The sequence below is a fragment of the Mus caroli genome, chromosome 15 (assembly GCF_900094665.2).
Source record: "Mus caroli chromosome 15, CAROLI_EIJ_v1.1, whole genome shotgun sequence".
In the NCBI taxonomy this organism is placed as follows: Eukaryota; Metazoa; Chordata; class Mammalia; order Rodentia; family Muridae; genus Mus; species Mus caroli.
In genome coordinates, this window is record NC_034584.1 from 35,740,427 (window position 1) to 35,765,647 (window position 25,221).

General features: G+C 38.6%; 1 protein-coding gene across 3 annotated transcripts in view; it reads left to right on the plus strand.

Annotated features, from left to right (window-relative positions):
- Positions 1–25,221, plus strand: part of Zfpm2 (zinc finger protein, FOG family member 2) — a 437,880-nt gene that overhangs the window by 408,693 nt on the left and 3,966 nt on the right. For all 3 annotated transcript variants that reach the window (XM_021183128.2, XM_021183129.1, XM_029469633.1), the window contains 2 exons: positions 20,652–20,858; positions 23,838–24,062. In XM_021183128.2, the coding sequence (XP_021038787.1) occupies positions 20,652–20,858; positions 23,838–24,062 (432 nt within the window). The remainder of the gene's footprint in view (positions 1–20,651; positions 20,859–23,837; positions 24,063–25,221) is intronic.

Genomic DNA, 25,221 nt, shown 5'->3' on the forward strand with positions numbered 1-25,221 from the left:
TGCCTCTGCCTCTGCCTCTGCCTCTGCCTCTGCCTCTGCCTCTGCCTCTGCCTCTGCCTCTGCCTCTGCCTCTGCCTCTGCCTCTGCCTCTTTACTTGGACATGGGAAATCAAACACAGATCTACATACGCATGTGACAAGCACTTTACAGTCCTCGCCATTTCCCCAGTCTTGCACAATATGTTTATGTGAACATCCCTCATATCATATAATTATCTGACTTTACAATCCTGATGAAATTGTGATGCCATGAACACAGACCAAACATGTTCTTCTCTATTCGTGGGAATTTCAGACTCCTATCAGTAGGTGTTCTATTAATTTAAGCTGGAAAGTATATGCATATTACTATAGGCACAGAAGCATTACTTTATTTATCAAAGCAACCTTATTCCCATAATTGTAGTCCATTAGTTACATACAATTCCTGCATTCTGAAAAGATGACATTATATCCATGTCCTACCTCAACACTGCACACCTGTCCTTGGGGCTCTCTTCTAAAAGGAAAGTGACCCTTTATTAAAGTTAAACTTTAGGGGACTTGTGTGGTCAGAAACTGCTGAACTGACTTTGTCACCTATAACAGAGCAAAGATCTTTGTAATAAGAGGTGTTGGCTCTACTCCTACAAGTCATAATCACTCTATTGGAAAATCTGTGACTCTAAGTCTTTATGCCAAGCCTGCGGTTCCATTGTCTTTTATTGTTATTAAATAAAACTCCATTCTATAGAAGTCCATAAGAGTGATTTATCTTTCTATGAAGATACGTATTTGTGTGTACATGCAAGCACATAAAATGCACATATCTTACATACACACAGATTTCATATACATATCATCTAATAATCTAATATATATGTATTTCGTAGTGTTTCATTCACCTTCACAACTTCTAGAAGCTCTCTAAGAGGCCTCCAAACCAGAAATTCTATACTCTTGTGATCAGCATTGAATAGCAAAAATAAACAGATTTTCAAAATGTTTCGCTCTACTTCAGACCTCAACCTGGAAGGATGAAGGAAAGAGCGTGGGGACTCTTCAGTGATTGGTCCCCACTGATTGGATTTCCATTTCTACACTTCCGGTGAACTTTGGGATCATTTTTTACTTTGCAGCCTCTAAAACCAAGGCTAAACCACATAAGGGATGCAGAGTCTCACAAAGCACATGATAGCCTGGTTATTTTTAGAAAAGCTCTTGAGTCATCCCTCAAGCTACTGAAAATAAAATTAGGATCTATGGTGAGGGAGTTTCTGCCATGCTTTATCGCTGTTTCAAGCTTTGATATGCGGGGGATGAGAAGGAAAACCTTGTTTGTGACTTTATTGTCATTTTATGTCAGAGCTTCCTTGGTTCTCAGAGACTACAATCCTGTCTAAGTCCGAGTTTGAGCTTTTAGTTTTATACTGAGTCTCCTTCGCCTGTCTTTCTCTTATCACTACTTAGAAAACATTACCGCCATTTGTCCTTAGCCTGACCCTACCTCTGTTGAAATCCTTTTCAAGCCTTAATTATATCCTGTCTTAAATTTTTCAGTCCCTTCTTCGAGGATGTTCTACTCCCTAAATATTGGCTTTACTGAAGGCTTCAGCTAGCTCATCTTAGTGAACACTTGGTGTGTATAGGAAACAAAAAACAAAAGCAAAACAAACAAACAGAAATAGTCCCAAACACACCATTTCAGCTCCTTCTTCATTTCTAACTTAGTTCTATAAAAACAGTAAGCCATCCCTTCCTTACCTTAAATTTTATTGAAAGAAACTATAACCTCTTTATAAAAAAACAAAAACAAAAACAAAAACAAAATGAATCCACCTTCATTTTCATTTTTTTCCCCCAGATTATAGGCAGAATAGACAGCAGGCTGTTTTTGGTTGGTTGGTTGGTTGTTTGGTTGTTTGGTTTGGGTTTGGGTTTGGGTTTGGGTTTGGGTTTGGGTTTGGGTTTGGGTTTGGGTTTGGGTTTGGGTTTGGGTTTGGGTTTGGGTTTTGGTTTTGGTTTTGGTTTTGGTTTTGGTTTTGGTTTTGGTTTTGGTTTTGGTTTTGGTTTTGGTTTTGGTTTGTTTGTTTAAGCTGTTCTTGATTTGCTAAGCTTACAGTCAAGATAATGAATCATGAGATTATTGGGAGAACCCGGTCTTGGTAACCAGACAGACCAATAGACTTCTCTGAACTTCTCCTGGGAGCATTTCTCTCAGAAGAGCCTCATGATGGCTTTGTCTGCTGACACTTAGAGATCTGAACTGGCCCATGAGTATGGCGCAGTAGGGCCCCACTCAGAGCTAGCCTTCTCGCTTCTTAACAATATAGAGTTCAATCTCAAGTAAATTAGGGGAAGAGAGTACACACTAAAGCAAAATGTATTTCCATTCATTATTCCTAAATTTGATTCAACTGACAGCTTATGATCAAGAATCTTTCTCCAGTACTGTAAATAAAAATAAAAACACACACTGTGTTTAAACAATTTTACTCAAACTGTGCCATAACTATACTCTAAAAGACACTATCTTGTTAATGAGGTAGTCAGGCTTTCTGAATGAGTGGTTGTCAAATACCGAATAATCAAAGAAAAACAAATACACACACAAACACATATACATATATATGCATACATATGTATGTATATATGTATACCCTTTAAGTGAACGTGTTGGAGATTCACTAGAGGCTTAGTTAGCTCAGTAAGGGCACATGACCCATCTCAGGCTGCCCCAGAGCAATGCCCACCTCCTGGCCTCTCCTCTAAGCACCACTGTTCTCCTGCTTGCTCTACTCATTCCTAGATGCCTTGTGATGCAAACACTAGAATGTGACAAAAAAGAGGAGGATGCCAGCCAGGCTGCTGTCCTGCTGTCCTGTCTGTTTGTGATGGTCTTCCAGATAAGATGCAGCCCTCTCAAGAATGGAGTCTTTCTCTGCAGTTGCTCTCCTTTCCTGATCCCTTGCCTGCCCTGCTATGCTCCGCTTGAGAATTTCATCTGTAGAAAATCCACTCTGTCTTGGTTTTGTGCTCCCTCCCACCCTCCATTGAGACTCATATAGGAAATCAAGAACCCATTCTGCCCAGTTCTGTCATCACATGGCCCAAATAAGAAATAACTATGAAATACCAAAAAGATGTCTCCCTGTAAGCACCAAGAGAATAATACCACATTTTTCTATAACGAAGTGACACCAGCCTACAGACATGTACCTATTTTTGGATAAAGACCATGGGTTGCACTGTTAATCTTACTGAAAACAATAGCTGCTGTCAGATTGACCCTTTTATGCCAATTAGTGAATAGTAAAATTTGTTATTGCAAACTACACAGTAAAATGGAACAGAAGGCCATGCTAGTCTTAGAAAATTATTTTTCTCTAGCTTCATAGTCACACATGGAAAAAGTTGAGATTTGCAGTAGATTGTCCAGTCATCTGCAACTTCCTTGGCAGAAAGCAACCCTGCCTTCCACACTGCCCGTCCTAACTAGACTGAGACGGGCTGACCTTGAATGTCAGACTTTCAAAGCACAAGCCATAGCTAGGACTCCCTTTCTATTTGTGGATTTCAATTACTTGAAAAACTGTTTCCTACCTTGTGATGCTATGATGTTCTTGACTAATTGTTTTTAGCTTCCATTTTTGGGCGAATGCCCACGTGGTTTGTGAGAGAGCCTCATCTTCTTATATAGCAAGAAGATATATAGAAACTCCATTGTGCACATTCTGAAATCACCTGCTTGAGTAGCCCTTCCTGGTGATGGTGGGACTCAAGTTCATGCTGATTACCCATAATCCCATGAAGGTTTTCCAGACTGCTTAAATGACTTTGCCTGAAATTCAGCAATGAAGACCTTGCGGGAAAAGGCCATGCTAAGCAACCTGACCACTAGAACACTAGTTGAGGATTTTTACTTATGACAAACAAGTATTCAGAATGTAGAGACTTGAGAGGAACTTTGATATACCTAACATAAAATTAAGTGGGAATGATAACTCCCCTCGTAACAGAATGATAAGAAGACGAGGAAACAGATGTGTTCAGAGGAATTTAGGTGTATTATCAAGCAAAATCTTCCTCATGCATTTGGCTATAGGTCTGGAAAGTGTCACATTAATTTTACAGACATAACAATCTTTAATGCTTATGCTTGTCACAGTTGTTTCTCCTTTGGCACAAACAGTTACCTTTCCTTGCGATTCAGAAGCAGCACACTCATTTCAGTAAGCATCAAATATCTGCTCAAAGCACGTTATTAATGGTAGGACTTTAAAATGTCTATGATATAGAATGGAACTCTTTAAACAGGAGATTTTTGTATCCCTTATAGAATAAAGCAAGATGCTGAAAAGCAGGGGAATGGTAGTTGCTACATATTAACAAGCAAACATAGTAGACCTGTTCATTTGGATAGCGTTTGTTATACTTCAGCAACCCAGGCTTCAGTTCTTTCCCTGTTAGGGGTGTGGGGATGTTACATCTTTATGTTTTGTTATCTTGACAAGGGTGCGTGAGTTGAATGCAGGGGCATTCAGATGAGCATTGGAGAATCGTCTGTAAATTACTACAAAGTTGTTTAGTCAATTAACATAAATCTTTAGGGATTATAAAGCTCAGTGTAGCAACTTCAACATTTCAGGTAGAATTAAATAAATAAAACCTGCATTTTCTTTTCCTCGGTCTTTCCTTCACAGTGTGCACTGAGCGCCACCTGCTGGCTGTTTCCTTTTTCAACACTATATTCTTCCCTAACTCGTCAGTCATTTAAAATTAAGATTAGAAAAGATATGTAAATTATTAATGATTATATATTACATATATAGTTATATCTATAAATAATAGTCTAATACACACATCGATAATCTTATGTCAATACACAGAGAGAGTATCATGAATAAAGTCAAAAGTTACATTATTTATAGATGAGCTATAAATATCCATATTTTACCTGGAAGTATTTATTATTACAAACTGTTCCATCATAATGCTACAATTTGCCTTATGGTAGAAATACAGTGGCTTTTCAAAAAAGACTTTATTTGTAATAAACTATCATGAAAGTTTTAGATACTAATGCAAAAATTAGGGCTGTGGATAGAGATTGTCCAGTGGTTAGAGCACTGGCTGCACTTACAGAGAACCCAACTTCAATTCCCAGAACCTACACAGCAGTTCACATTCATCCACAGCTCAGGTACTAGGGGATCTGATGGTTTTCTTGCCTCCTTGGGCACTGGCATACACATGGTACACAGATATACATGTATGCAAACCAGTCACACACTTGAAATAAAAATAAATATGCTTTAAAGGTTAAATTAGAATTATTAAAATTCTTTGAATTTACCTACACCATGACATAAGCAAATTTTGGTCAAAAATTAATGAAATAAAGTCCAAATAAATGAAGCATCACACCACTGTTCTATACATTTATAAGCAATTTAAGAACGTCAGATTTGGGCTGGAGAGATGGCTCAGTGGTTAAGAGCACTGACTACTTGCTCTTCCAGAGGTCCTGAGTTCAATTCCTAGCAACCACATGGTGGCTCACAACCATCTGCAATAGGGTCTGATGCCGTCTTCTGGTGTCTGAAGAGAACAATGGTGAATACATAAAATAAATAAGCCTTAAAAAAAAAGAAAGAAAAAAGAAAAAGAAACACTAGATTTTAATCTTATGTGTTAGATTATATAATCTTAAATAACATATAATTACTAAAACTATACTAGTTATGAGTTTCCTTAAACATAATAAAAGGCACACTAAGTCACAGCACACTGAAGCACAACCATGACCCACAGCTGCTACTCATCTTAAAAGAAAATTTTTTTAAAGCTTCTCAATTTAAAGAATTTTCAATTCTGGAAAAGTAGATAAAAAGAAACGATGTTTTGGTAGAAATTGCACATCACACTATTAGCATCGTGAGTGATTTTTGTGTTACTTGAAATTGATAACAAGGCTTTGTTCAAATATTTCATGTTTCCAATGCTAAAGCAACAGGGTCTCACGCAGTTCTGCCTACACTTCCGGTCCTCCCCAGCCCGAGAAGAAAGTTAGAATCCCTGTTTCCCATTAACTTTGTTTGCCAACCCAGATAGAGTAAAAAACAGGTGCATGCAAGCCATTGTCATTTTTCCACAGCAGGACATTATTAGTTCCGTTATATTTAACAGTTGATTGTAAAGAAAAAATAATTACTCAAAGGAAAGCTCATATAAAGTGAAATAAAATCATAAACATTAATTTAAAATTATAGGTTGCAATAAGAAAACCCAACACACATTGTCATCTCTAGAACTTGAACCCTAATTATAAATGATAGCCATTGTTTACTGTAGGACACATTCGACCCATGATCTCCTTCAGAATTACTGAGCTTTTATGGACAGATAAAATGCTCCCTGAGAAGAGAAAAACCCTAAAACAGGAAACATGTTCTGGGCAACAAAAGAGCATGAAAATAATGCATAGTACTTATAATTTTTAATTTTCCAAGCAGCACAGATTGCTTAATACTGTATGGTTGTTGGGATCTTTTTTTTTTTTATAAGTATCATGTTTTGTTAGGAGAACATTTGGGTAAATATATTTAAAAGCTAATAACTTTACCAAGGTATGGAATACGTTGACTAAAGATGGCTTGCAGAAAGATGCAATCCCCTTTCCTGGCTGCTTTTGCCCACAGATCTCTTATGATCATCACTTAAGCATCAAGACTTCTGCTGCTAAGGGCAGTTCTGAGTGCTTCATGTGGCTGATGCTGAAGCCCATCTCTCAGAAGTGATGTGTACAGGACACCTCCTAGCACACAGGACACAACAGGAGCTTAACTGGGCAGTATCTCTGAGTGATTGCAAACCAAGGCTGAAAACTCAGGCTCCTGCTGAAAAACAGGCTCCTCCTGTTCCAGGGATCTGACCAGTTGCTGCAAGGGATACCAGTCTTTCACCTCATCCACTGGCGTCACACTTTTGATCTAGCTCCCTAGAGAAAAATCGATTACCTTCTGGGAATTAAAAAATAAATAAATTGAAAGGCAAAACAAAGAAGTCTAATAGAAATAGACAAGTTGACAAGAGGCACTGAGAGGCTCATTTCTAGCCTGGTGCTTAAGGGAGCTGCATTGTGATCCTGCAATGCATATTACACAGAGAAATGGAAAGAGGGAAAAAGAAATTAAAAACAGCCTCCTATGATGAACTTGTATAATTTATGCCTCTGCAGAGCAGCAGGCACAGTGTGTCAGTTCCCCCTCCCCTCCTCTTTTCCCCTCCACCTGATTTCTGAGCCTCCCAGGCTGGGCAAGAATTTAAATTAAGAACACCCAACACACAAGTCAGAAATGAAAGTGCAGAATGCACTCCGATTATTCATAAGCTTGCAAGTTGTGTATTTTGGTGGAGATTTCCTCCCTTCTGCTCCTGATTGCTGATGAAGAATGGTATTTTAATAGGCAGATGGTAAAGACAATTACAGTTAGGGGCTCAGCTGGGAGTTGCAGGAGTTTATTCCAAATTATTAGTTGATAAATGCTTTTGTTTACAAGCAGAGTCTTAAGCAGCTCTATAATCAGTTTATCAGCAGCGGGTGAAATTCTTGACAGCTTGCTCTTTGGGTGCAATGTCACCCCTTGACTGGTCCTTTGAAATTTGGATGGCCAGGACTATTTAGTCTGATGGCTGACATCATGTGCTGGTGTAAATTGCTGCAGAGTCAGACCATAGCATACCTTAGGAAACACAGTCCACACCCCAGGAATGCTAAAGCCTATAAGAATCCTTTTGCTCTGCCTTTGGGCCCCCTTACCCTAGCTAGGCTGCCTTGACTGGCCTCGATGGGAGCGAGTGCATTTAGTCCTGGTGCAACTTGATGAGCCAGGACAGGTTAGTACTCACGGTGGACTTCTCCTTCTCTGAGGAGAAGGGAAGGGGGTAATGAAGGGATGGGTTTGTGAGGGTGGGACTTATGGGGGACTGCAATCGGGATCTAAAGTGAATAAATAAATTAATAGTAAGTAAAGGAAAAAATCCATACAAATGTTTTTGTTTCATTGCTGAGTCTTATGTCTTCTAAACCCTTAGTTCACAATGTTTTCAGAAAATTCTGAATCCATTTTTGTTTACAGGGCAAAACTTTCTGCCCATACACTTCAACAGGAATCAGAATCTGAGCTTAATTACTCAGTTCAATTTTCTGAAAGGGGCTCTACATACCTCCTAGAAGAAGAAAAAAGAAATCTCCATAGGAAACACTTTCTTAAAGGAAAGAATAGGATAGATAGATAGATAGATAGATAGATAGATAGATAGATAGATAGATAGATAGATAGATAGACAGATAGATAGACAGATAGAGAGATAGAGAGAGAAATAGATAGATAGATAGATAGATAGATAGATAGATAGATAGATAGATAGATAGATAGATAGATAGATAGATAAGAGCAAACATGTAGAGTGAATTCCATTCCAGAGTGAAAAGATCTAGTGAGAATCCTTTACAAGAGGAAGCCAATGAAAGCCTTCGGAGAGAACAGGAGTTAGCAAGCACAGAGCTTTATGTAGCCTGCCTTCAAATTCCTGTCACAGAAACTACAGCCGCAGTGCTTCTGATTTGTTACAGCTAATTCCTTTGAAATAAGAAAAATGACCACATTTCTTTGTTTCTGAACTCCATGCGGTCCAGTAAGTATTTCCTGATGAGTTTATGCTAAGTGATAAAAACCTCTGATATTTAAAATGACAAGTCCTGTGATCTGAGAAGTTGGTTTACTGTGCAAAAAAAAAGTGTTTCTTGAAGATGCTACAGTTTAGCGTGTTTATGAAAGATTCTCACTAGCATTTTACAAGGGGTCTGTGTGATGCATATGGCCATAGTAATTTGTAACCTGAAGTGTTCAGACTATTCGTTGAAGAACATTCATGTGATGCTTGAGAAGCCAACTGACAGCTCATCTCTATTTAGTTTTGCTTTGCAGCTTAACGAAGTGAGTTTTGTGGGTCCTGTCAAAACAAAAATATTCCCATAAACAACTGCATGAAATAATTTCTTAAATGATCATTCCTATGTATATTTACTGTTTGTATGTGTTATCCCCTGGTATTTGAGGAAAACTTAACTAAGTTAATAGAGAGGCAGAAACTGGTCATGAGCCAGGTTTCATAGCCAAAGATAATACTCCAAATCGTCTAAATACTGACATAGTACAAAAAGCCCTATATAAACAGGGCCTCAATCAGTGTATAGCTTATTTATAGCATATGTGAAAGACCACAATCTTCTTAGTGTCAGAGCACATTTGAATGTCCTGCTGTATGTATCTCTGGGTTTCCTGGTCTATTTCTTTCTTTTTCTTTCCAGTTAAGATCCTAAAAATCACCAGAACTGTGTTAGATATATTAAGCTGGCCGCTTTGGTTAGTAGTTTGTTATTTTAAAAATTGGATTTGTCTCTAAGTTTAACTTAGAAAAAATTATGAGAAAAGCAGAAAATAGGTTTTTCCCTGACTTTTAACATTTTAACGCTCAGTCTCTAGTTACCAGTTTCCCAGTTCTTAAGCAATTAAATGTATCATTAACTGCAGGGAAAGGCTACCTACAGAAGAGCTGAAAAATGAAAGCCTTCCTATAATACATTATAAACCGTTTTAATATAAATAGCATAAAAAGTGTGTTTTCCTCTGTAAAGTGGATGAAGAATAAACATTGAACTTGGCATGCAGTTCAGCCGTTTGTCCATCTCCCTTGATCATGGAAAAAGTAATTTAATAAATCTATTGCATCTATTGGCTCAAACAGTAAAGACACATCCAGATCAAGTCTGATTTCCCCCTCCCCCAAAAACCCTCCTAGGAATTGTTGGGTATCCTATAAAACAATTTCCAGTGTGCCAGCCCAAGGAACTTGGATGCCCTCAAATGCCCCACATTACCAATAACAAATGAAAAATGTTAAAGATTAGTTTAAAACAGGAAAGACCTTTTGCAAAATGCATTTTGATTTATTGCTGTGTATTGTGCAGATCTTTATCAATTATTCTTATTCTCTTGTATTCAAACACTAGTGTAAACTGTGAGTTGGCATGTTGCTGAATACAGAAAAAAGGCATTAATCAACTCTAAATAAACAAGTGCACAGATCTATCTAACAACTATGAAGTAGTTAATACATTTTTAAGCAATTTTATGATAGAAAGGAGGGCTAAGAGAGTGGTGCTTAATTATCTGCACTCCTCTGTGCTGGGCTTCCTTTTGATTGTATTAATGAAGCAGCTGGCCCATTGTTTCCCTTTAATTCCTCTATTGTTTTAAGAATATGTCACAGCTCTTTATTCTTTTATCAGGTGCTGTGCAGGAGGACCCAGACAATGCCTCATAGTCCTACTGTATTGCCGATGCACAAAGAAACCTCCAAAGCGGTTTTCAAAGAAGGGGCACCCATAATTTATAAGTTCCCTTCACAGCAGTACTCCACTGTCAAGAATTTCAAGAGCATTGGATTTGAATTCATTATAAAATTTGTATTAGGCAACATGTCTATGTATAGATCCCTGTCCCATGTTCACGTCTAAACCCTGAGGTGGAGACAGTAACACACAGCATGCCATGCTGAAATGGGGCTGTAATTTTGCTTTTAGAGAATCATTTCAACCAATTACTTTCCACTTTTGAAGAATAGATTTCAGAAAAAGGCATCATTTCTCCATTTCTAATAGTTTTGTAAAAATAAAAGAAGACAAGTAAGGATTTCCCTTTTCAGGAAAATGATGTGTGTGTGCATGTGTGTGTGTGTGTGTGTGTGTGTGTGTGTGTTTATTTAAGTGTATGTGTGTGTATTTGTGTGTTTGTGTCTGTATGCATTTGTACATGTGTATACATATTTGTGTGTGCTTAAGTATGTATGTATTTGTGTGTGTTTCTGTGTATGTGATTGTGTGTGTTTGTGTTCAAAAGTGTGTGCTTGTGTGTATTTGTGTATGTGTTTGTATGTATTTGTATGTGTATAAATATATTTTTGTGTGCTTGCATATGTATATATGTGTGTTGAATATGTTTCTGTGTGTTTGTGTATGCATATGTTCTTATGTGGGTATGTATTTTTGTGCATATGTATTTGATTGTGTTCATGAGTACTTGTGTGTGTATTTGTGTGCATAGTTTGTGAGTGCTTGCATATGTACATATTTGTGTGTGTATGTGTGCATTTGTGTGTGTTTGTGTGTGTGTGCATGTTCCCTATATAGAATGACCTTAACCAATTACTGTGCTTTAATCCACACCTGCCATCTTGCTACACTGTGTGTGAAAGACATAGACATTATAGATTAATGAAGAAATACCAACCTACCCCCGAAGAAACCAGAATATAGGTTGGTATGTAGAATAGTTATTTTGTGTTCTATCGCTCTTTAATAGGATTCACAGGCTGGAGAGATGGATCAGCAGTTAAGAGTACTGGCTGCTCTTCCAGAGGACCCGGGTTTAATTCCCGGCACCTACATGGCATTTCACACCTCTCTGTAAATCCAGTTCCAGGGGATCTGAAATCCTCACACCAATGCACACCAAATTAAATTTTTTCAAAGAATGGAGTTCAATCAAACACAACTACATTTCCTCTAGATTTCTGTGACAGCCATCCAAAGTTCCCGATGCCAAAAAACACACAAAGGACTATTCACAGACTGACTTTTTTCACACACGGAGATTTTTTGTTTTCCTCCTCGTCAAATGCCTGTATTGGGAGCCCGGACTTCCCAGTATTCCCTGTTTAAAGAAAGAAAAGCAGGCTTGATGGCTTAATGCTTTGGAGTAAAGTTACTAACTTCAGCTTTAAAAATAATCCCAGAAAAGCCATTGCCATAAAGCCTTATTATAAATCATCTATTTCTTTTTTTATTGTTAGATAAGGGTGGTTGTTCTTTAGCTTTTAAAACAAGTTTTTGTTGGATTCCTATCTCTTTGCTCGAGGCTCCTCATCCTACTATATAGTGAGGCAGGGTAGTGCAAAATCTAAATGGTATTTAATTGGTTCAATTTGCTACATATTTTTATGCTAAGCACAGGTCAGTATCTTGATGAGCCCACTGGTTGTGGCAGATGTTTACAGCTTCCGTTCCTTGCATTTTCTTATTTTTACAAAGCAAGCACGTCTATCAATCACGCAGATAAATTAGAAAGAATCATGTATAGACATAACACATGGAAAAGAATTTTCAGCACACTGTGTAATTATTAACCTGATTTTTACCATTGTAAGGAGCTGTGAATTGCAGATAGCATGGATGAAGTTAAATGCTTTTAGTCTGGATATATTTTGCTTATACAGAACACTATAGGTATGGTCGAACAATATAATTGAAGCTTTGTCAGCTTGGTATCCTAGCAACAGATAATACTGTTAGGTTACTGAATTGCTCCTGGTTGACAAGTAGGGGGTATTTTTGTGTTTATTGTGTTTGCTAATGATGGGATCCCTTCCAAAAGTCCTGTCTTAATCTTAATTAGAGTTTATCAGCGAAGGTCTGCGTGGCATTGTGCAGGCACTCAGATCCTAATAACATGTGCAAGGAAAAATTTTGAAAGAATGGGGAGAGGTTTGAGGGGACCGTTTTTAGTAAGGGGAGCATGAGATTTCCAAAAATATAATCAGGTCTGAACCATAACTTTATTCTTTACTATTAAAATTTGTAGGATACTTCACTGCAGTTTTAACACCACTATGAGAACCACAAGTCTAGGGTTTGCCAGGAATGTCAAGGTCTTGCTTTTTCACAGAACCTAGAATTCACTTGTCCTTTGCTAGGAAGGGAGTCTGGTGGGAGTATGATGTCTTGGAAGAATGGTTCTGTTTGAAGTAAAAAGAGACAGACATCAAGGAAGTCTAAAACAACCTTTCCATTTGGTGGAGGCCAGAAAGGCAGCAGATCATTGTCATCAGATAAAAATTCATGCCTGTGAACTCTAAATGCGATATTCCATTCTCCTCTTGTTTGTACACTATAATCTTTCCACAGTTGGGGTGTGTATGTCATTGTCAGTAATTTCTGTTTATCAAGCTATACACCTTCAAACTAATATAAAGACAAGCATTTCTAAAAGCAGGTAAAACTCAAAGGTATACTAAACTACTGGTGGCCCATAGTTCCAAAATTGCTAAGACTTTTTGTATGGCTTACTGACTCACTCAGAATTTGCATAGTCTTTAAATATTAAAACACAAGGGAACACACAAAGCAACGTTTTAGTTGTGAGTTTCTGAGTTCAGGATGGATCTTCTCCATTAGATTGTCTAAATACTTTGATAAGTTAGTTCAGTATCAAGAGAAGTTATTTTTCAAAAGCACTCTATAGTACACAGGTTGTCTAAAGTCACTCCATGCCCTTTATTCTGAATGCTACTCTTATGATAAGCTTTCTGGAGAGGTTCTTAAAAACACAGAATCTCAAACTTCACTCCCAGAGCCTTTAATGTGATTCATTTAGGACAGAGGCTTGAAGTCAGCACAGAGTCAAATTTCTCTGTAGGATCTACAGTGTAGTCAAAATTGCTGGCCAGAACTTCTGTGTCATGTGGAGTCTTGAGGCCCCTATACATATCTATTTCAACTTGGACTTAATCAAGAAAGTGGTAAAATATTATTTTAACATTACTTTAACATGACTAAGTGTTTAGTATTACTAGGTTAGTATATGAGATATGCTTAAATTGTACCTTACACATGGTATACTCCACATGTTCACTATTTTAATGAGTCACCTTAGAATTGGGAGTCCCTACCACATCCCAAGTTGAATAGATTTAGTCTCTAGCCTAGCTCTACTGAATAATTATGCTATCCACAAGACGATCTTCATAGATGTTATCCACAATAGAATCTTCATAAGTTTAAGGAGACCTCTAACTTACACCTGTCATTTTATGGGCCTCATAAACAGATTTTCAAGATTACACATTAACTATCAAGTCAAGGTTAAAACTAAGCTTTCATATCCACCAGTTAATTTCTCTTTGCAACTCTGTTTAGCACTGAATACAAATAAATATTCAAATATTTCAGGTACCCCACCCCCGTGCTTCTTTGCCAAGAATTCCATAGGATAAGGGTGTTTTCTCCTGAGTGATGCTGAAAAGAAAACAGTAGACGTTTTAACCACTGAGTTCAACAATTATATTGTCACACATACACATTGTATCTTGGCGTAATTCTTTTTTTGTTCCTATGAACATGTCATTAGTACAAACCAGTACGTTGAAATTTTGCTTGGTTTCAATCTGAGGATATTAATTGTACTTCTAGCTATAAAATCCCAAGAAACATCTAACAAGACTCCTAAACTCTCATCTGTATAGAGATTTAGCAGGGCTGTCTTTAGCACTGGTAACAGAAAGAAACCTCAAGCTGCAAAGTAAGCAGTAACTAACCAGAATTTTCAATGAACTCATATTGCAGTGAGGAGATGGAATGGTTGTCAAATAGTCTCGGTCTCTGGTGCAACCCGAGGTCTCTAGGCGATTCCCCAGAGGAGGGCCTTAGAGTGACTGTGATTCTAGGGTTGGGATGTTGTTGGTGTGGGCCACAAGCTTCAGCACTCCAATGGTAATATTGAATGCCTGAGATCTTTTAGAGAGAGGCCCAGTGACAGGTCATTGGGTTCACTGGAGTGTATCGTCAAAGAATAATGAGGCCCCAGTCTCTGTCTGACTGCCTGTTTGGTTATGTAAATCGATCTTCTTCCTCGTGCTTTAATATTTGTTACATATCTTCCTACGAGCTCAGCTCTCATGGCCACTCTTTCAGCCTCTGACACCACTGGTAGAATATACTTCTTTTTCTTTGTAAGTAGGTTGCCTTGGGTATTTGACGAACAAACCAGAACAGGTTTATTATATATTTGAAGGCCAGGAAATGAATACTTTATTTTCTTGCTTATTTTTCTAAGCTTTCATGAAAAGAACCTTTAAAAGGTCGCATGAAGAATTTTAACTAAGACTAGAAGTACAAATGCTCTGTGCTCTCACAAGACCTTTATTTAGTTAAGAAATGAGGCTATAATTTTGAACAGTGTGTTAAACTATGTCAAAATATATATACCACAAAACTTGCTCCCTTGACCCTTTTTAGGAGGCATGCACAGGGTTATACAACCACTCATCTCTAGAATTTTTCATACTGTACAACTGAACCTCTATTTCTTCCAACCACTAACTTCCATTCTCTGACGTCCTCGTCTCTTGGCACCAACATTCCCTCCTCTGCCTCTATCCTTTGAATATGCAATGAACCTCTTAGCAGTGAAGTCTTATTTGTCTTTGTAGACTGGCTTTCATCATTCAGCGCATTGTCCTCAAAGTTCATCACACTGTAGAATAAATATCATTTATTTTAAAGGCAAAAACACTCCATGGACCATTATGACACTTTGTCCTTATCCATTCATCTATTGATGGGTATTTAAGTTTATTTCATGTTTGAATTGTTGTTGTGACAATGTTATTCTATGAGTGTGTATTAAAATGTCTCTTCAAGAGCATACCTTCAGTTCTTTAAATCACAGGTTTATAAATCACTATTTTTAAGAATCACTATCTTGTTTGATTTTATATTCCTTCAAACTGTCCAAATGTTCCTGCATTTTAACCAGTGTCTGTTGTTTTCTATTCTTTTAAATAATAGTTCTGTTCCTGTTTTAAAACCAAATGTAGCACACTGTTAACACTGAAAATCAGGTTCAACATTAAATATTCAAATAACTTAATATTCATATACATCTAATGTAACAACTGCCCTGCACCCAGATGCAAATTCACATTGGCAGCATATTGTAAGTCTTTACCAGGTGGAGAAGTGGCCTTCCTACCTCTTCCTCAAGCTATAACTGATTGCTAGAAACCAATTCAAGTCTTAATAGTTCAAGATATAGTGCACAGTGAGAGGTAGCCCTGCCTACTTTGTGGACATGAGTTAGCTGCTTTCTTGAAGTAGAGCCTCCTTTGCTCCCTCATCTCACTGGTTTGCCTTATCTGATGAGATTTCTTTTCTCTTGGATTTGGCAAAGTGGTGAGAAAAGTTAGAGTAATGGTTTCCGTTAGACCAAACAAGCCAATAGTGGTTGACAGGGACTTGACCTCTCTGCTCACTCCCCACACACTCCCAATTTCACTCTTTGGTCCTCTTTTATAATCTCTGCTCTCCATGTTACCTCACCAATGCAAAGAGCATCCGCTGCAGTCACTTAGAATGAGCTAAAGGCTTCACACACTTATTTGTTTCTTGTTTTTGTTTTTGTTTTGAGACAGACCCTGTAGCTCTAGTGGCCCTTAACTCACTGTGTAGACCAGGCTGGCCTGGAACAAAGTGAGATCCACTGTCTCTGCCTCTTTCTTTTTTTCTCTTTCTCTCTCTCTCTCTCTCTCTCTCTCTCTCTCTCTCTCTCTCTCTCTCTCCCTCTCCCTCTCCCTCCCTCCCTCCCCTCCCCCCCTCTCTCTCTCCTTCCCTCCCTCCCTCCCTTCCTTCCTCTCTTTTTTTTCCCAGTACAGATTTATCCCTGTCTCAGTCTGCCCTTCTACAGTTCCTCATCCCATTCCTTCTTCCCACTGTCTCCAAGAGGATGTCCCCACCCCTACCCCACCCCTACTCCACCCCATCAGACCTCCCCACTCCCTGGGCCTCAAGTCTTTCAAATGATAGGTGCATCTTCTCTGACTGAGTGCAGACCTGTCAGTCCTCCGCTGTATGTGTGTTGGGGGGCCTCATATCAGCTGGTGTATGCTGCCTGGATGGTGGCTCAGTGTTGGGCAGATCTCCAAGATCCATGTTAATTGAGATTGCTGGTCTTCCTATGGTGCCTTCCTTCTCCTCAGCTTCTTCCAGCTTTTCCCTAATTTAATCCCATGGGTTCCTGGCTTCTGTCCATTTGTTGGGTGTAAATATCTGCATCTGACTCTGTCAGCTGCTTGTTGGGCCCCTTGGAGGACTCCCATGGCTAGGCTCCTGTCTGAAGCACATCATAGCATCAGTAGTAGTATTTGGCCTACAGGGACAAAAATGGAGAAGAGACTGAGAGAAAGAAGATCCAGTGACTGGCCCAAATTTGGGTCCTGCTCTGCTTTCTAGGTGCTCACATAAGCTACCGTGCTGGTCTCAGTTTTTACATAATTTTTATATGTTTTCAAAATCACAAGTGAGATACCCTCACCCGGAAGCTTTTCTAGATCTCAAACTTTGCCTTTTCAAAATATAGTTCATTATGTGCACACTTAAACATTCTACCCTTCTCCCTCTCCCTCCCTCTCCCTCATTCTCTCTCTTACCAAGGGTCCACAATTGGACTTTAAAGTTAAGACGACCAAAGAAAAAGACATGATTTTGCCACTGACCAAATGCGAATCTGTGGGACGTTAACCTATCCTATCTGAGCTACAGTTTACTTCACTGCCAGAGGAGTAACTGCCAGGCTGAAAACAAAGGAAGGACACTAACTGCTTTTCATCTCCAGCCAAAAGAAATGCTTCTGGCACCTACCAGCTTTGTGTTGCTGTTGCTGTTGCTGCTGTTGTTGTTGTTGTTGTTGTTGATGCTGCTGCTGCTGCTGCTGTTGTATACCTGTTACCATTCCAGCTTTTTGCCAAGGTAGGGCCATAACTGCCATTTTTATTCCGTTGCCATTAGCCTTGATGACATCTCAACGTCTTCTTCTCTTTCTCATCTAAGGACATCACTCCAGCCCCTCCTGTCCTGTGCCTCTTCAGTGTTGCTCTTTGCTCCCTTATATTCATGTATTTATGACTTCTGAATGAGTACAATAATCTCTAAACTGCTATAGCACATTCTGCCTATAAAACTTCCTCTAGATTATGTAGAGGGGGAAATATCTATGTTAATAATGTATTTATTCATTAAAATAAAGGTGTATCTCCCCCCAGCAGGAGCCAGATAAAAATTGCATTTGCTTTATACTTAAAGCTCCTCTGTCTTGCATTAAGGTTTTTTATGAGGAACCCTGAATTTATACCCCTTGCTGATCCCATGATAAATGTTATAGCCCTCATCACGGCCAACCTCAAGCTAGCACTAGTATATCAACCAAACAACAAAATTCCTGAAATTGTAGCTTTCTGTTCATCCCACAGATGTGTGCCCCTGATCCTTGGCTTTTCCTACAGATTCTCAGCTCAAAGTTTGTTCCAAAGTCAGATCTTTCCACAATCCTATACCTGCTCATGTTCATTCCATATCTACTAGTGATGAACCTGCCTGTTACTCCTTACACAGACACTTGATATTTCATTTTGACTTATTCCAGATCAAGTAAAATATTAATTTGGATGGCTTCCCTAATTCCCTCAAGAAGCTTTAGTTGCCTGTAGTATGATATATACTTTGATTCATCCGTTGACATACGTATGTGCATCCTTGTGTAAAGTACAGAGCCCAGCCTGACACACAGCAGACACCCCACGTCACTGAATGGGTGATGAATTAATTAGTTAGTTTAAAAAAAACAAATCTTAAGACAATCGATTCAGTCTAATTCACCCTTTCAAAATGTTGCCTGCTGAGTAAACTGCAAAATGGGGACAAGAGGTAGCAATGAGAAAATATGTATCAACACAGAGACATCTCAAGGTGCAGGTGTGTGTAACAACTGTCAAGTTGCTTAATAATATAAAGAATCATATCTTTGTTATGGTTTTTGCAACTGGCTTTTTTTTTCATTTTACTTTGTTTATTTATTGGATGTTTTGGCTAAATGCTTTGTATAGGTAAGCTGTTGTCTTGCTGTGTGGCTCCCTGAAGTGACCATGATTAGCTGTCAGTAGATGTCTTCTCCTAGGACCTGAAACCGAGCCTGGCTTTATTTTTGTGAAAGGTAGACACTGCTGGATTAGCCAAGAATCTGAACTCCATGCTTGAAATCTAGTGGCTCTGTGACCATGCTAGAAAATAAGCCCATACTAGGGTTCCTGGCTTTTCCTTCCCCACCCTCATTCCACATGCTGGCTTTATAAACTGTGTTCCAGAGGAGAGATAAGACACAAGTGATTAGCTTGTCTCCACCATAGATAGTAAGATGTGAGCATCTGAACCCAGAGGTTCCCAGAGTCAGAATGCCCCACCCCCCACTGTGGAAATGGATCCACACGGGCTTCTAACTCCCTCTCATTCCCCAGTGATGTAATTTTGGCTTCAGTGACTTGGAAAAAAATATTTCAACAAAATAAATCTGTTTTATTTCAACTACAGTAAACCTGCATGCCTTTGGAAACATTAGTATCAATGTGTGGGTGGGGTGAGCACATGTCGCCCTGTGGTATTCTACTGTCTTCCTGTTTTACTGTAAAGCTGGTCATAACTTTGAGGACTATAATCTTTCTTTTCTTTTTTCACGGACACATACCATCCTGGGCTGTGTTTTGTTTGCTTGCTTTAAACCTGTCTTAATTGCCCATGATGTTTCTAAGGCATCATCTCGCTCAGCTTTCCAGCCGACTCCTCTGTCTCATATACTGTTCTTATCATCACAAGATTTGTACAAGTTGTTTAAAAACCATGATCTCCAAGGCTGGAAAAAAATGAAGTGCACTTGAAATGACAGTTATGCTAAAAGATAAGCAGAGCAATACGACTTATCAAAATGGGTACAATTTTTCTTGGTTAATGAGTACAATATACAGCGTTCCAGTACATACACAATGGGGGGGGGGTGCTTTATAAAATATCAAGTACAGCACATTACTGCAGACATAACTATGTGGGATATGTATCTAGGCCTGAGAGTGGAGATAACAAAATATAAGTGCTTTGCCTGTCTAAACATGTTAAATAAATGAGTGTTCGCTATCACATTCCAATACATTAGAAGATGTACTTGCATAGTTAATTTTTCTTTTTAATGCATCGCACGTGATCATTTGAAATGCAGAGCCAGAGAGTCTATCTCAGTGTTTGAAGACAAGGTTCCTTTCATTTAAACAAATCTTTATTGAAATAAGCCTTTTTGAAAAGAATCTTTGGTGTGTCCTCCTTTGCAGGCAGTTCAGTCAGGGTAAACGGAGATAAAGAAGGGACATCACAGGGAATTGTATAAGATCACCCAGTCAAAGCAAAAAGTACATGCTGGGTAGTATACATAGGCACGCTCAGCTTCTCTGGGACTGCACTTAAATAGCTAAGATTTTACAGACTTCTGTTTGCGTGTTTGACAATTTGGAGTATCTGGGCTCACAGTCCAAAATAATTGGGGCAGTGGAGAGAAAGACAGAGGGACCCTGGCAGAGAAAGTTCAAGGTGGAAAGAGGGAGAAGAACAGTTGCTTCTTCCACAGGCTAATGACATCATAACTTCAAAACTGTGTCTGCAGGAGTCTTGCAGCCATGCAGGTCTTCAAACACAAAAGCTGGGACATTGGTAAACTCCACAGGCACTATCTGTATTTCCTCAAGTTTTCTCCTACAAGTAGTTAGTCAGACCGTTGCCTAATACCAGGAGAACATTTGTCCACAGAGGCTGGCTGAGACACACAACTGCAAACTCATTGAACTCCACCCCCAGTCCACACCCATGTGAATGACAGGAGCAGAAGACGTTCCTGTGAGCAGCCAGCTCACATGTTCCATGACAACTCTTTTTCTCTTCTTGTCACCCTTCTCAACAGGGGGCCAACTTTGGTGCACCACGACGAAGGCCATCTCAGAGGGTGAAGAGCTCGTCGCCTTTGTGGTGGACTTTGACTCAAGGCTACAAGCTGCTAGTCACATGACTCTCACAGAAGGGATGTACCCCGCCCGCCTGCTGGACTCGATTCAGCTGCTTCCTCAGCAAGCTGCCATGGCTTCTATTTTGCCTACAGCTATTGTCAATAGTAAGTGCTGAGTGCAATAGCCCAGCTTTGTGAGGTAATGTGTATTTACGGGAGAATAATGTCTACTGACAGGCAGCTAAGGACAGAGATTTTCTTCAGTGTATAGCTGTGTGTGTGTGTGTGTGTGTGTGTGTGTGTGTGTGTGTGTGTTTGCCTCACACGGGAATGCAGACAAAACACGCACAACCAATTATGTCAGATTAGATTCCTAAATGTCACCCATAGTAAAAACTGTCATTTTCTACTTGTTGAATAATATTCAACTTTGCTTAGCAATGCTTAGATGACTTTCTAGTAGCAAAAGTTGTATTTGTTAAGGGTCATGGAATTTTTAAAAAAACTTGCAAAGAAGAATATATTATATACATTAATGATACAGAGTATGTCGGTGTGAGGCTTTGATGAACTATTATTATTATTGTTGTTGTTATTATATTAGAAAGTAGCAATAATACCTAGTAGCCTCAGATAAACCAGTAAAAATGCACTGAGCTTTTATATTTATCCTTACAATCTGGATGAAGTCCTGGTAACCTGGACAAATCAAAATATTTGTAAATTAAAAGGAAGCAAAAGGAAAAGAGAGGAAGAGTATATAAGCTTTTAATACTTCATAGAGAAATTTAAAATACACTGTGGCAAACATCTCTGGACTGCTTTATACTGTGAAGATGAATACTCTAGTTTGGATTTCTTGAACACATAAAGAGGCACATTATGTGGTGGAAAGTCAATGGTTCAAGGGGCCCCAGGGTCTTTGTTCTAGGAAGATCTGCTTTTATTCAGCTCTCCATGGGAAGCAAAACTGAGTGTCAATCACATGGCAAGAGTAGCATTATACTAATTTGGTAATGCTGGTTGGTTATAATAACATTGGTAATGCATCAAATCTTAAAATGACATTGAAGATTTTTGAGACCAATGAAAAAGAAATCTAGATAGCAATAATATTTTCATATTATTAAAAACATCCCACTATAATTATGAATAAAGAAATTCACAGATGATTCTTAAATCACTATGCATGTAATCAATAGGCCAAAGAGTTTTAACATAAGCAATTCTTGATTTATTTAATAGAATAGTTTTTCTCTCTCTCTCTTTTTTTTTTTTTACTTTTGTTCTTACTGCATAGAGCATGAAATAATGTGACCAACTTGGATGTGAGGCAAAGTAATTTTATTACAAGAAATTTCAAATAACCTTATGCAGTTGTGATGCTCCAATGTGTGATATTAAGTCTAATTATACATTAGAGCATACCTGTTTTCTTTTTGTAGAAGATGATTAATCTCAAGTGACCCAATATGTGCACAGATTATCATTGGCATCTTGAAATCAATCATATGACGTGTCTCTGTTGACATATACACTACAGTAAACTGTGCAGTCTTTTAGATAGTGTAAATGCACTTAACTTGGAAAGAATGAACTAAATAGCAGTCATCAGTGCATAGTTTTGAAGCTGCCCTTGGCTCCCGGCAACTAAAATTTGATCCTTAATTTTCTCTCATTTATGATTCATAATTCTGCAGATTTCTTTCTTTCACCGTGAACTATATATTGATTGTTCATTCATGATATATTTAAATCTTCCTGCAGAGATTTAGAATTCTCTTAACACTTTCCCACATGTTCCTATGTATTTCCTTCAAACCTACCAAATGCCATATGTCTAATGTGACCCTACCTTCCCCAAAACCTTCTGCAGAGAATTTAAAAGCCATTCATCTATACATTAGGAAGCCAGGCTGAATCACTCCATACTGCCTCAGCCTACAAAGTACTGGTCTTGTCGTCCCATTTCTGCTTTTCTCTCCTATAATCCCTCCTCTCTGCCACCTTGTCATCCAGACAGTCTGGAAGGAAGTTTAAGTGTAAAAGGCTTCTCAACCTCTGAGATGAAAACTTTTTGGCAAAGCTTTAATCTCCAAAAACATTTATATTATGATTCATAACAGTAGCAAAATTAATTACGATGTAGCAATGAAAATAATTTTATGTTTGGGGGAGTCACTACAATATGAGGAGCTATATTAAAGGCCACTGCTTCACATGGTCTTATGTAAGGCAGTCAACTGTGGTTTCCTCAACTGTAGCTATATGAGGAGGAAAATACACATATATGAAGAAATTTTCTGAATGAAGTCCTGAAAATCACTCACTGAGGCTAGAATTCAAGCTGCGGTATATTTCACTTAATTAATAGCACCTGCCTTCTACCCTTAGAGACTGTTCCTTCCACATTAACTACCTGATTCCCGAGAATCCCAGAGACATAAAGAAAGCCTCTCAGAAGAGCCTGCGAGACCCTGTATATTCTGTCTTGCTGTTTGCCTCCACAATACCACACAGCCACTAAGCAAGCCTTCACCCAGGTTCTCTCAGGGTCAGGTGACTTTCTCTCTACACTGTTGCTCTTATCAAAATGACAGGAATTTTTTTCTCCACCTGAATAAGTTCATTTCATCCTTCACATCAGATCTAAGGCCCAACATTATCAGCCCTCTAACCGCCTACCTGACTGGTCCCTACCGATATCACTATCCTTCAGAAGCCTAGTGGACACCTAAATAGCACCTCAGGTGCTTGCTCCTTCTGTTTCCTCTATCAGAGGCTGCAGCGACACTAATCAGTGTCACCACATTCTTAGCTTTTAACTAACCAGACAAACCAACTCTCATTGCTATTACAAGTGCACGTCGCTTTAACCCATGAGTATAAAATGAAATGATTTTTGTTTTTTTAATATTGGCATCTCCTAGAGTATTCCTTTCCGAACAGTCCATGGGAACTTGACTTACAGAGTGTACCATTCCTTTAAAAGCCTAGTCCTGATCTGCCAAAGATGCAAGATCATAATCACTGATGCTCCCAGCAGAACCTGGAAGCAGACTCAGAAAGATCAACTTAAATGTTGCCTTCTCCTCATCTCACTCCCGCAGACAAGCAGCTAACATGTCTCTGGTTTTGCTGCAGAGGATATATTCCCTTGTAAGTCCTGTGGCATCTGGTACCGGAGCGAGCGGAACCTGCAAGCCCATTTGATGTACTACTGTAGTGGGAGGCAAAGAGAAGCTGCTCCAGTGTCAGAAGAAAATGAAGACAACTCGCATCAGATTTCCAGCCTGTGCCCCTTCCCACAATGCACCAAGAGCTTTTCCAATGCCCGAGCTCTAGAAATGCACCTGAATTCACACAGTGGTAAGGGCCTCTAATGTTTCTGCAGTTGCTTTGGGGTACTCTCTATTCTTTCTACACATACATACGTTCACACATGCATACATACATACTATCTATAATATATTCATAGAGAGAGAAACATGCATATGTGCATACATACATATATACATACATACATATATACATATATATATACATACATACATACATACATAATTTTACTGAACCAAGCAGTGTTCTTTTATACTATTTAGATGTAGCATATTTTAACTGAAAGACTTGACTGATTTCTTCAATACCTATGATAGTGCTTAGACTATGGGCCAAATCATTACATTCATTTTCCTCTTCATCAAAATAGCATTATTTCTTTTCCCTTTGTTTAATGCCATGCATATTTCTTGCTTTAAATGTTACATGAACTTTGCAAACTGATCACGGCGCTCTCCCTGTGTTAAGGAAGAAATAGTAGGTACATTAAAATAGGAGCTGCTGCACAACACTGAAGCTGCTATTTTGGTAGATTCAATTAAAAAACCCCTCAGTTTACAGAGTATGCATGGTTAAAGCTTAATTGATTTTTATGACATGAAACCACTCTAAATTCCCTAAGAAAAACAACAAGGTAGAATCTATTCTCACTTATATTTGAAATGGACCCCATCTATTGTTAGCTTAATCTCATGGCATCCTAATTCTTCTTTTTGAAAAAAAAAAAGTATAAAATTGTATTAAATTTAAATGTTTTAGTTTTTTTTTTCTAGTTTAGTTTACTTTAGTTCAATTCAGTTTAGTTGTGGCACTGACTCTCTACCTGGCTGTCCTGACACTCATTATGTAGACGGAGCTGGCTCTAAACTCTCAGTATAGAGAAGATACAGAAAAGATAAGCCAAGTCTGTTCCCATTCTGTACAAACAGAAGCAGAAGTTGATCTCCATGATACTTGCCTCCACCATCAGTGGCAATAACTGATCAGAAACAGGCAGTGATCAACCAGCATGGGCACTGTTCTAAACAATCTTTATTAGCCTTCCAGTGTTTACCAGCCAAACATCAGTCCTAGATACAGATAAACCACATTCAGTAAAACCAACAAATAAATATATTCAGATAAAAGATAACAAATGAGCCAAGTGGTTGCTAAAACCCTGTAATTTCTTCTTGCATGTAGGGATTCA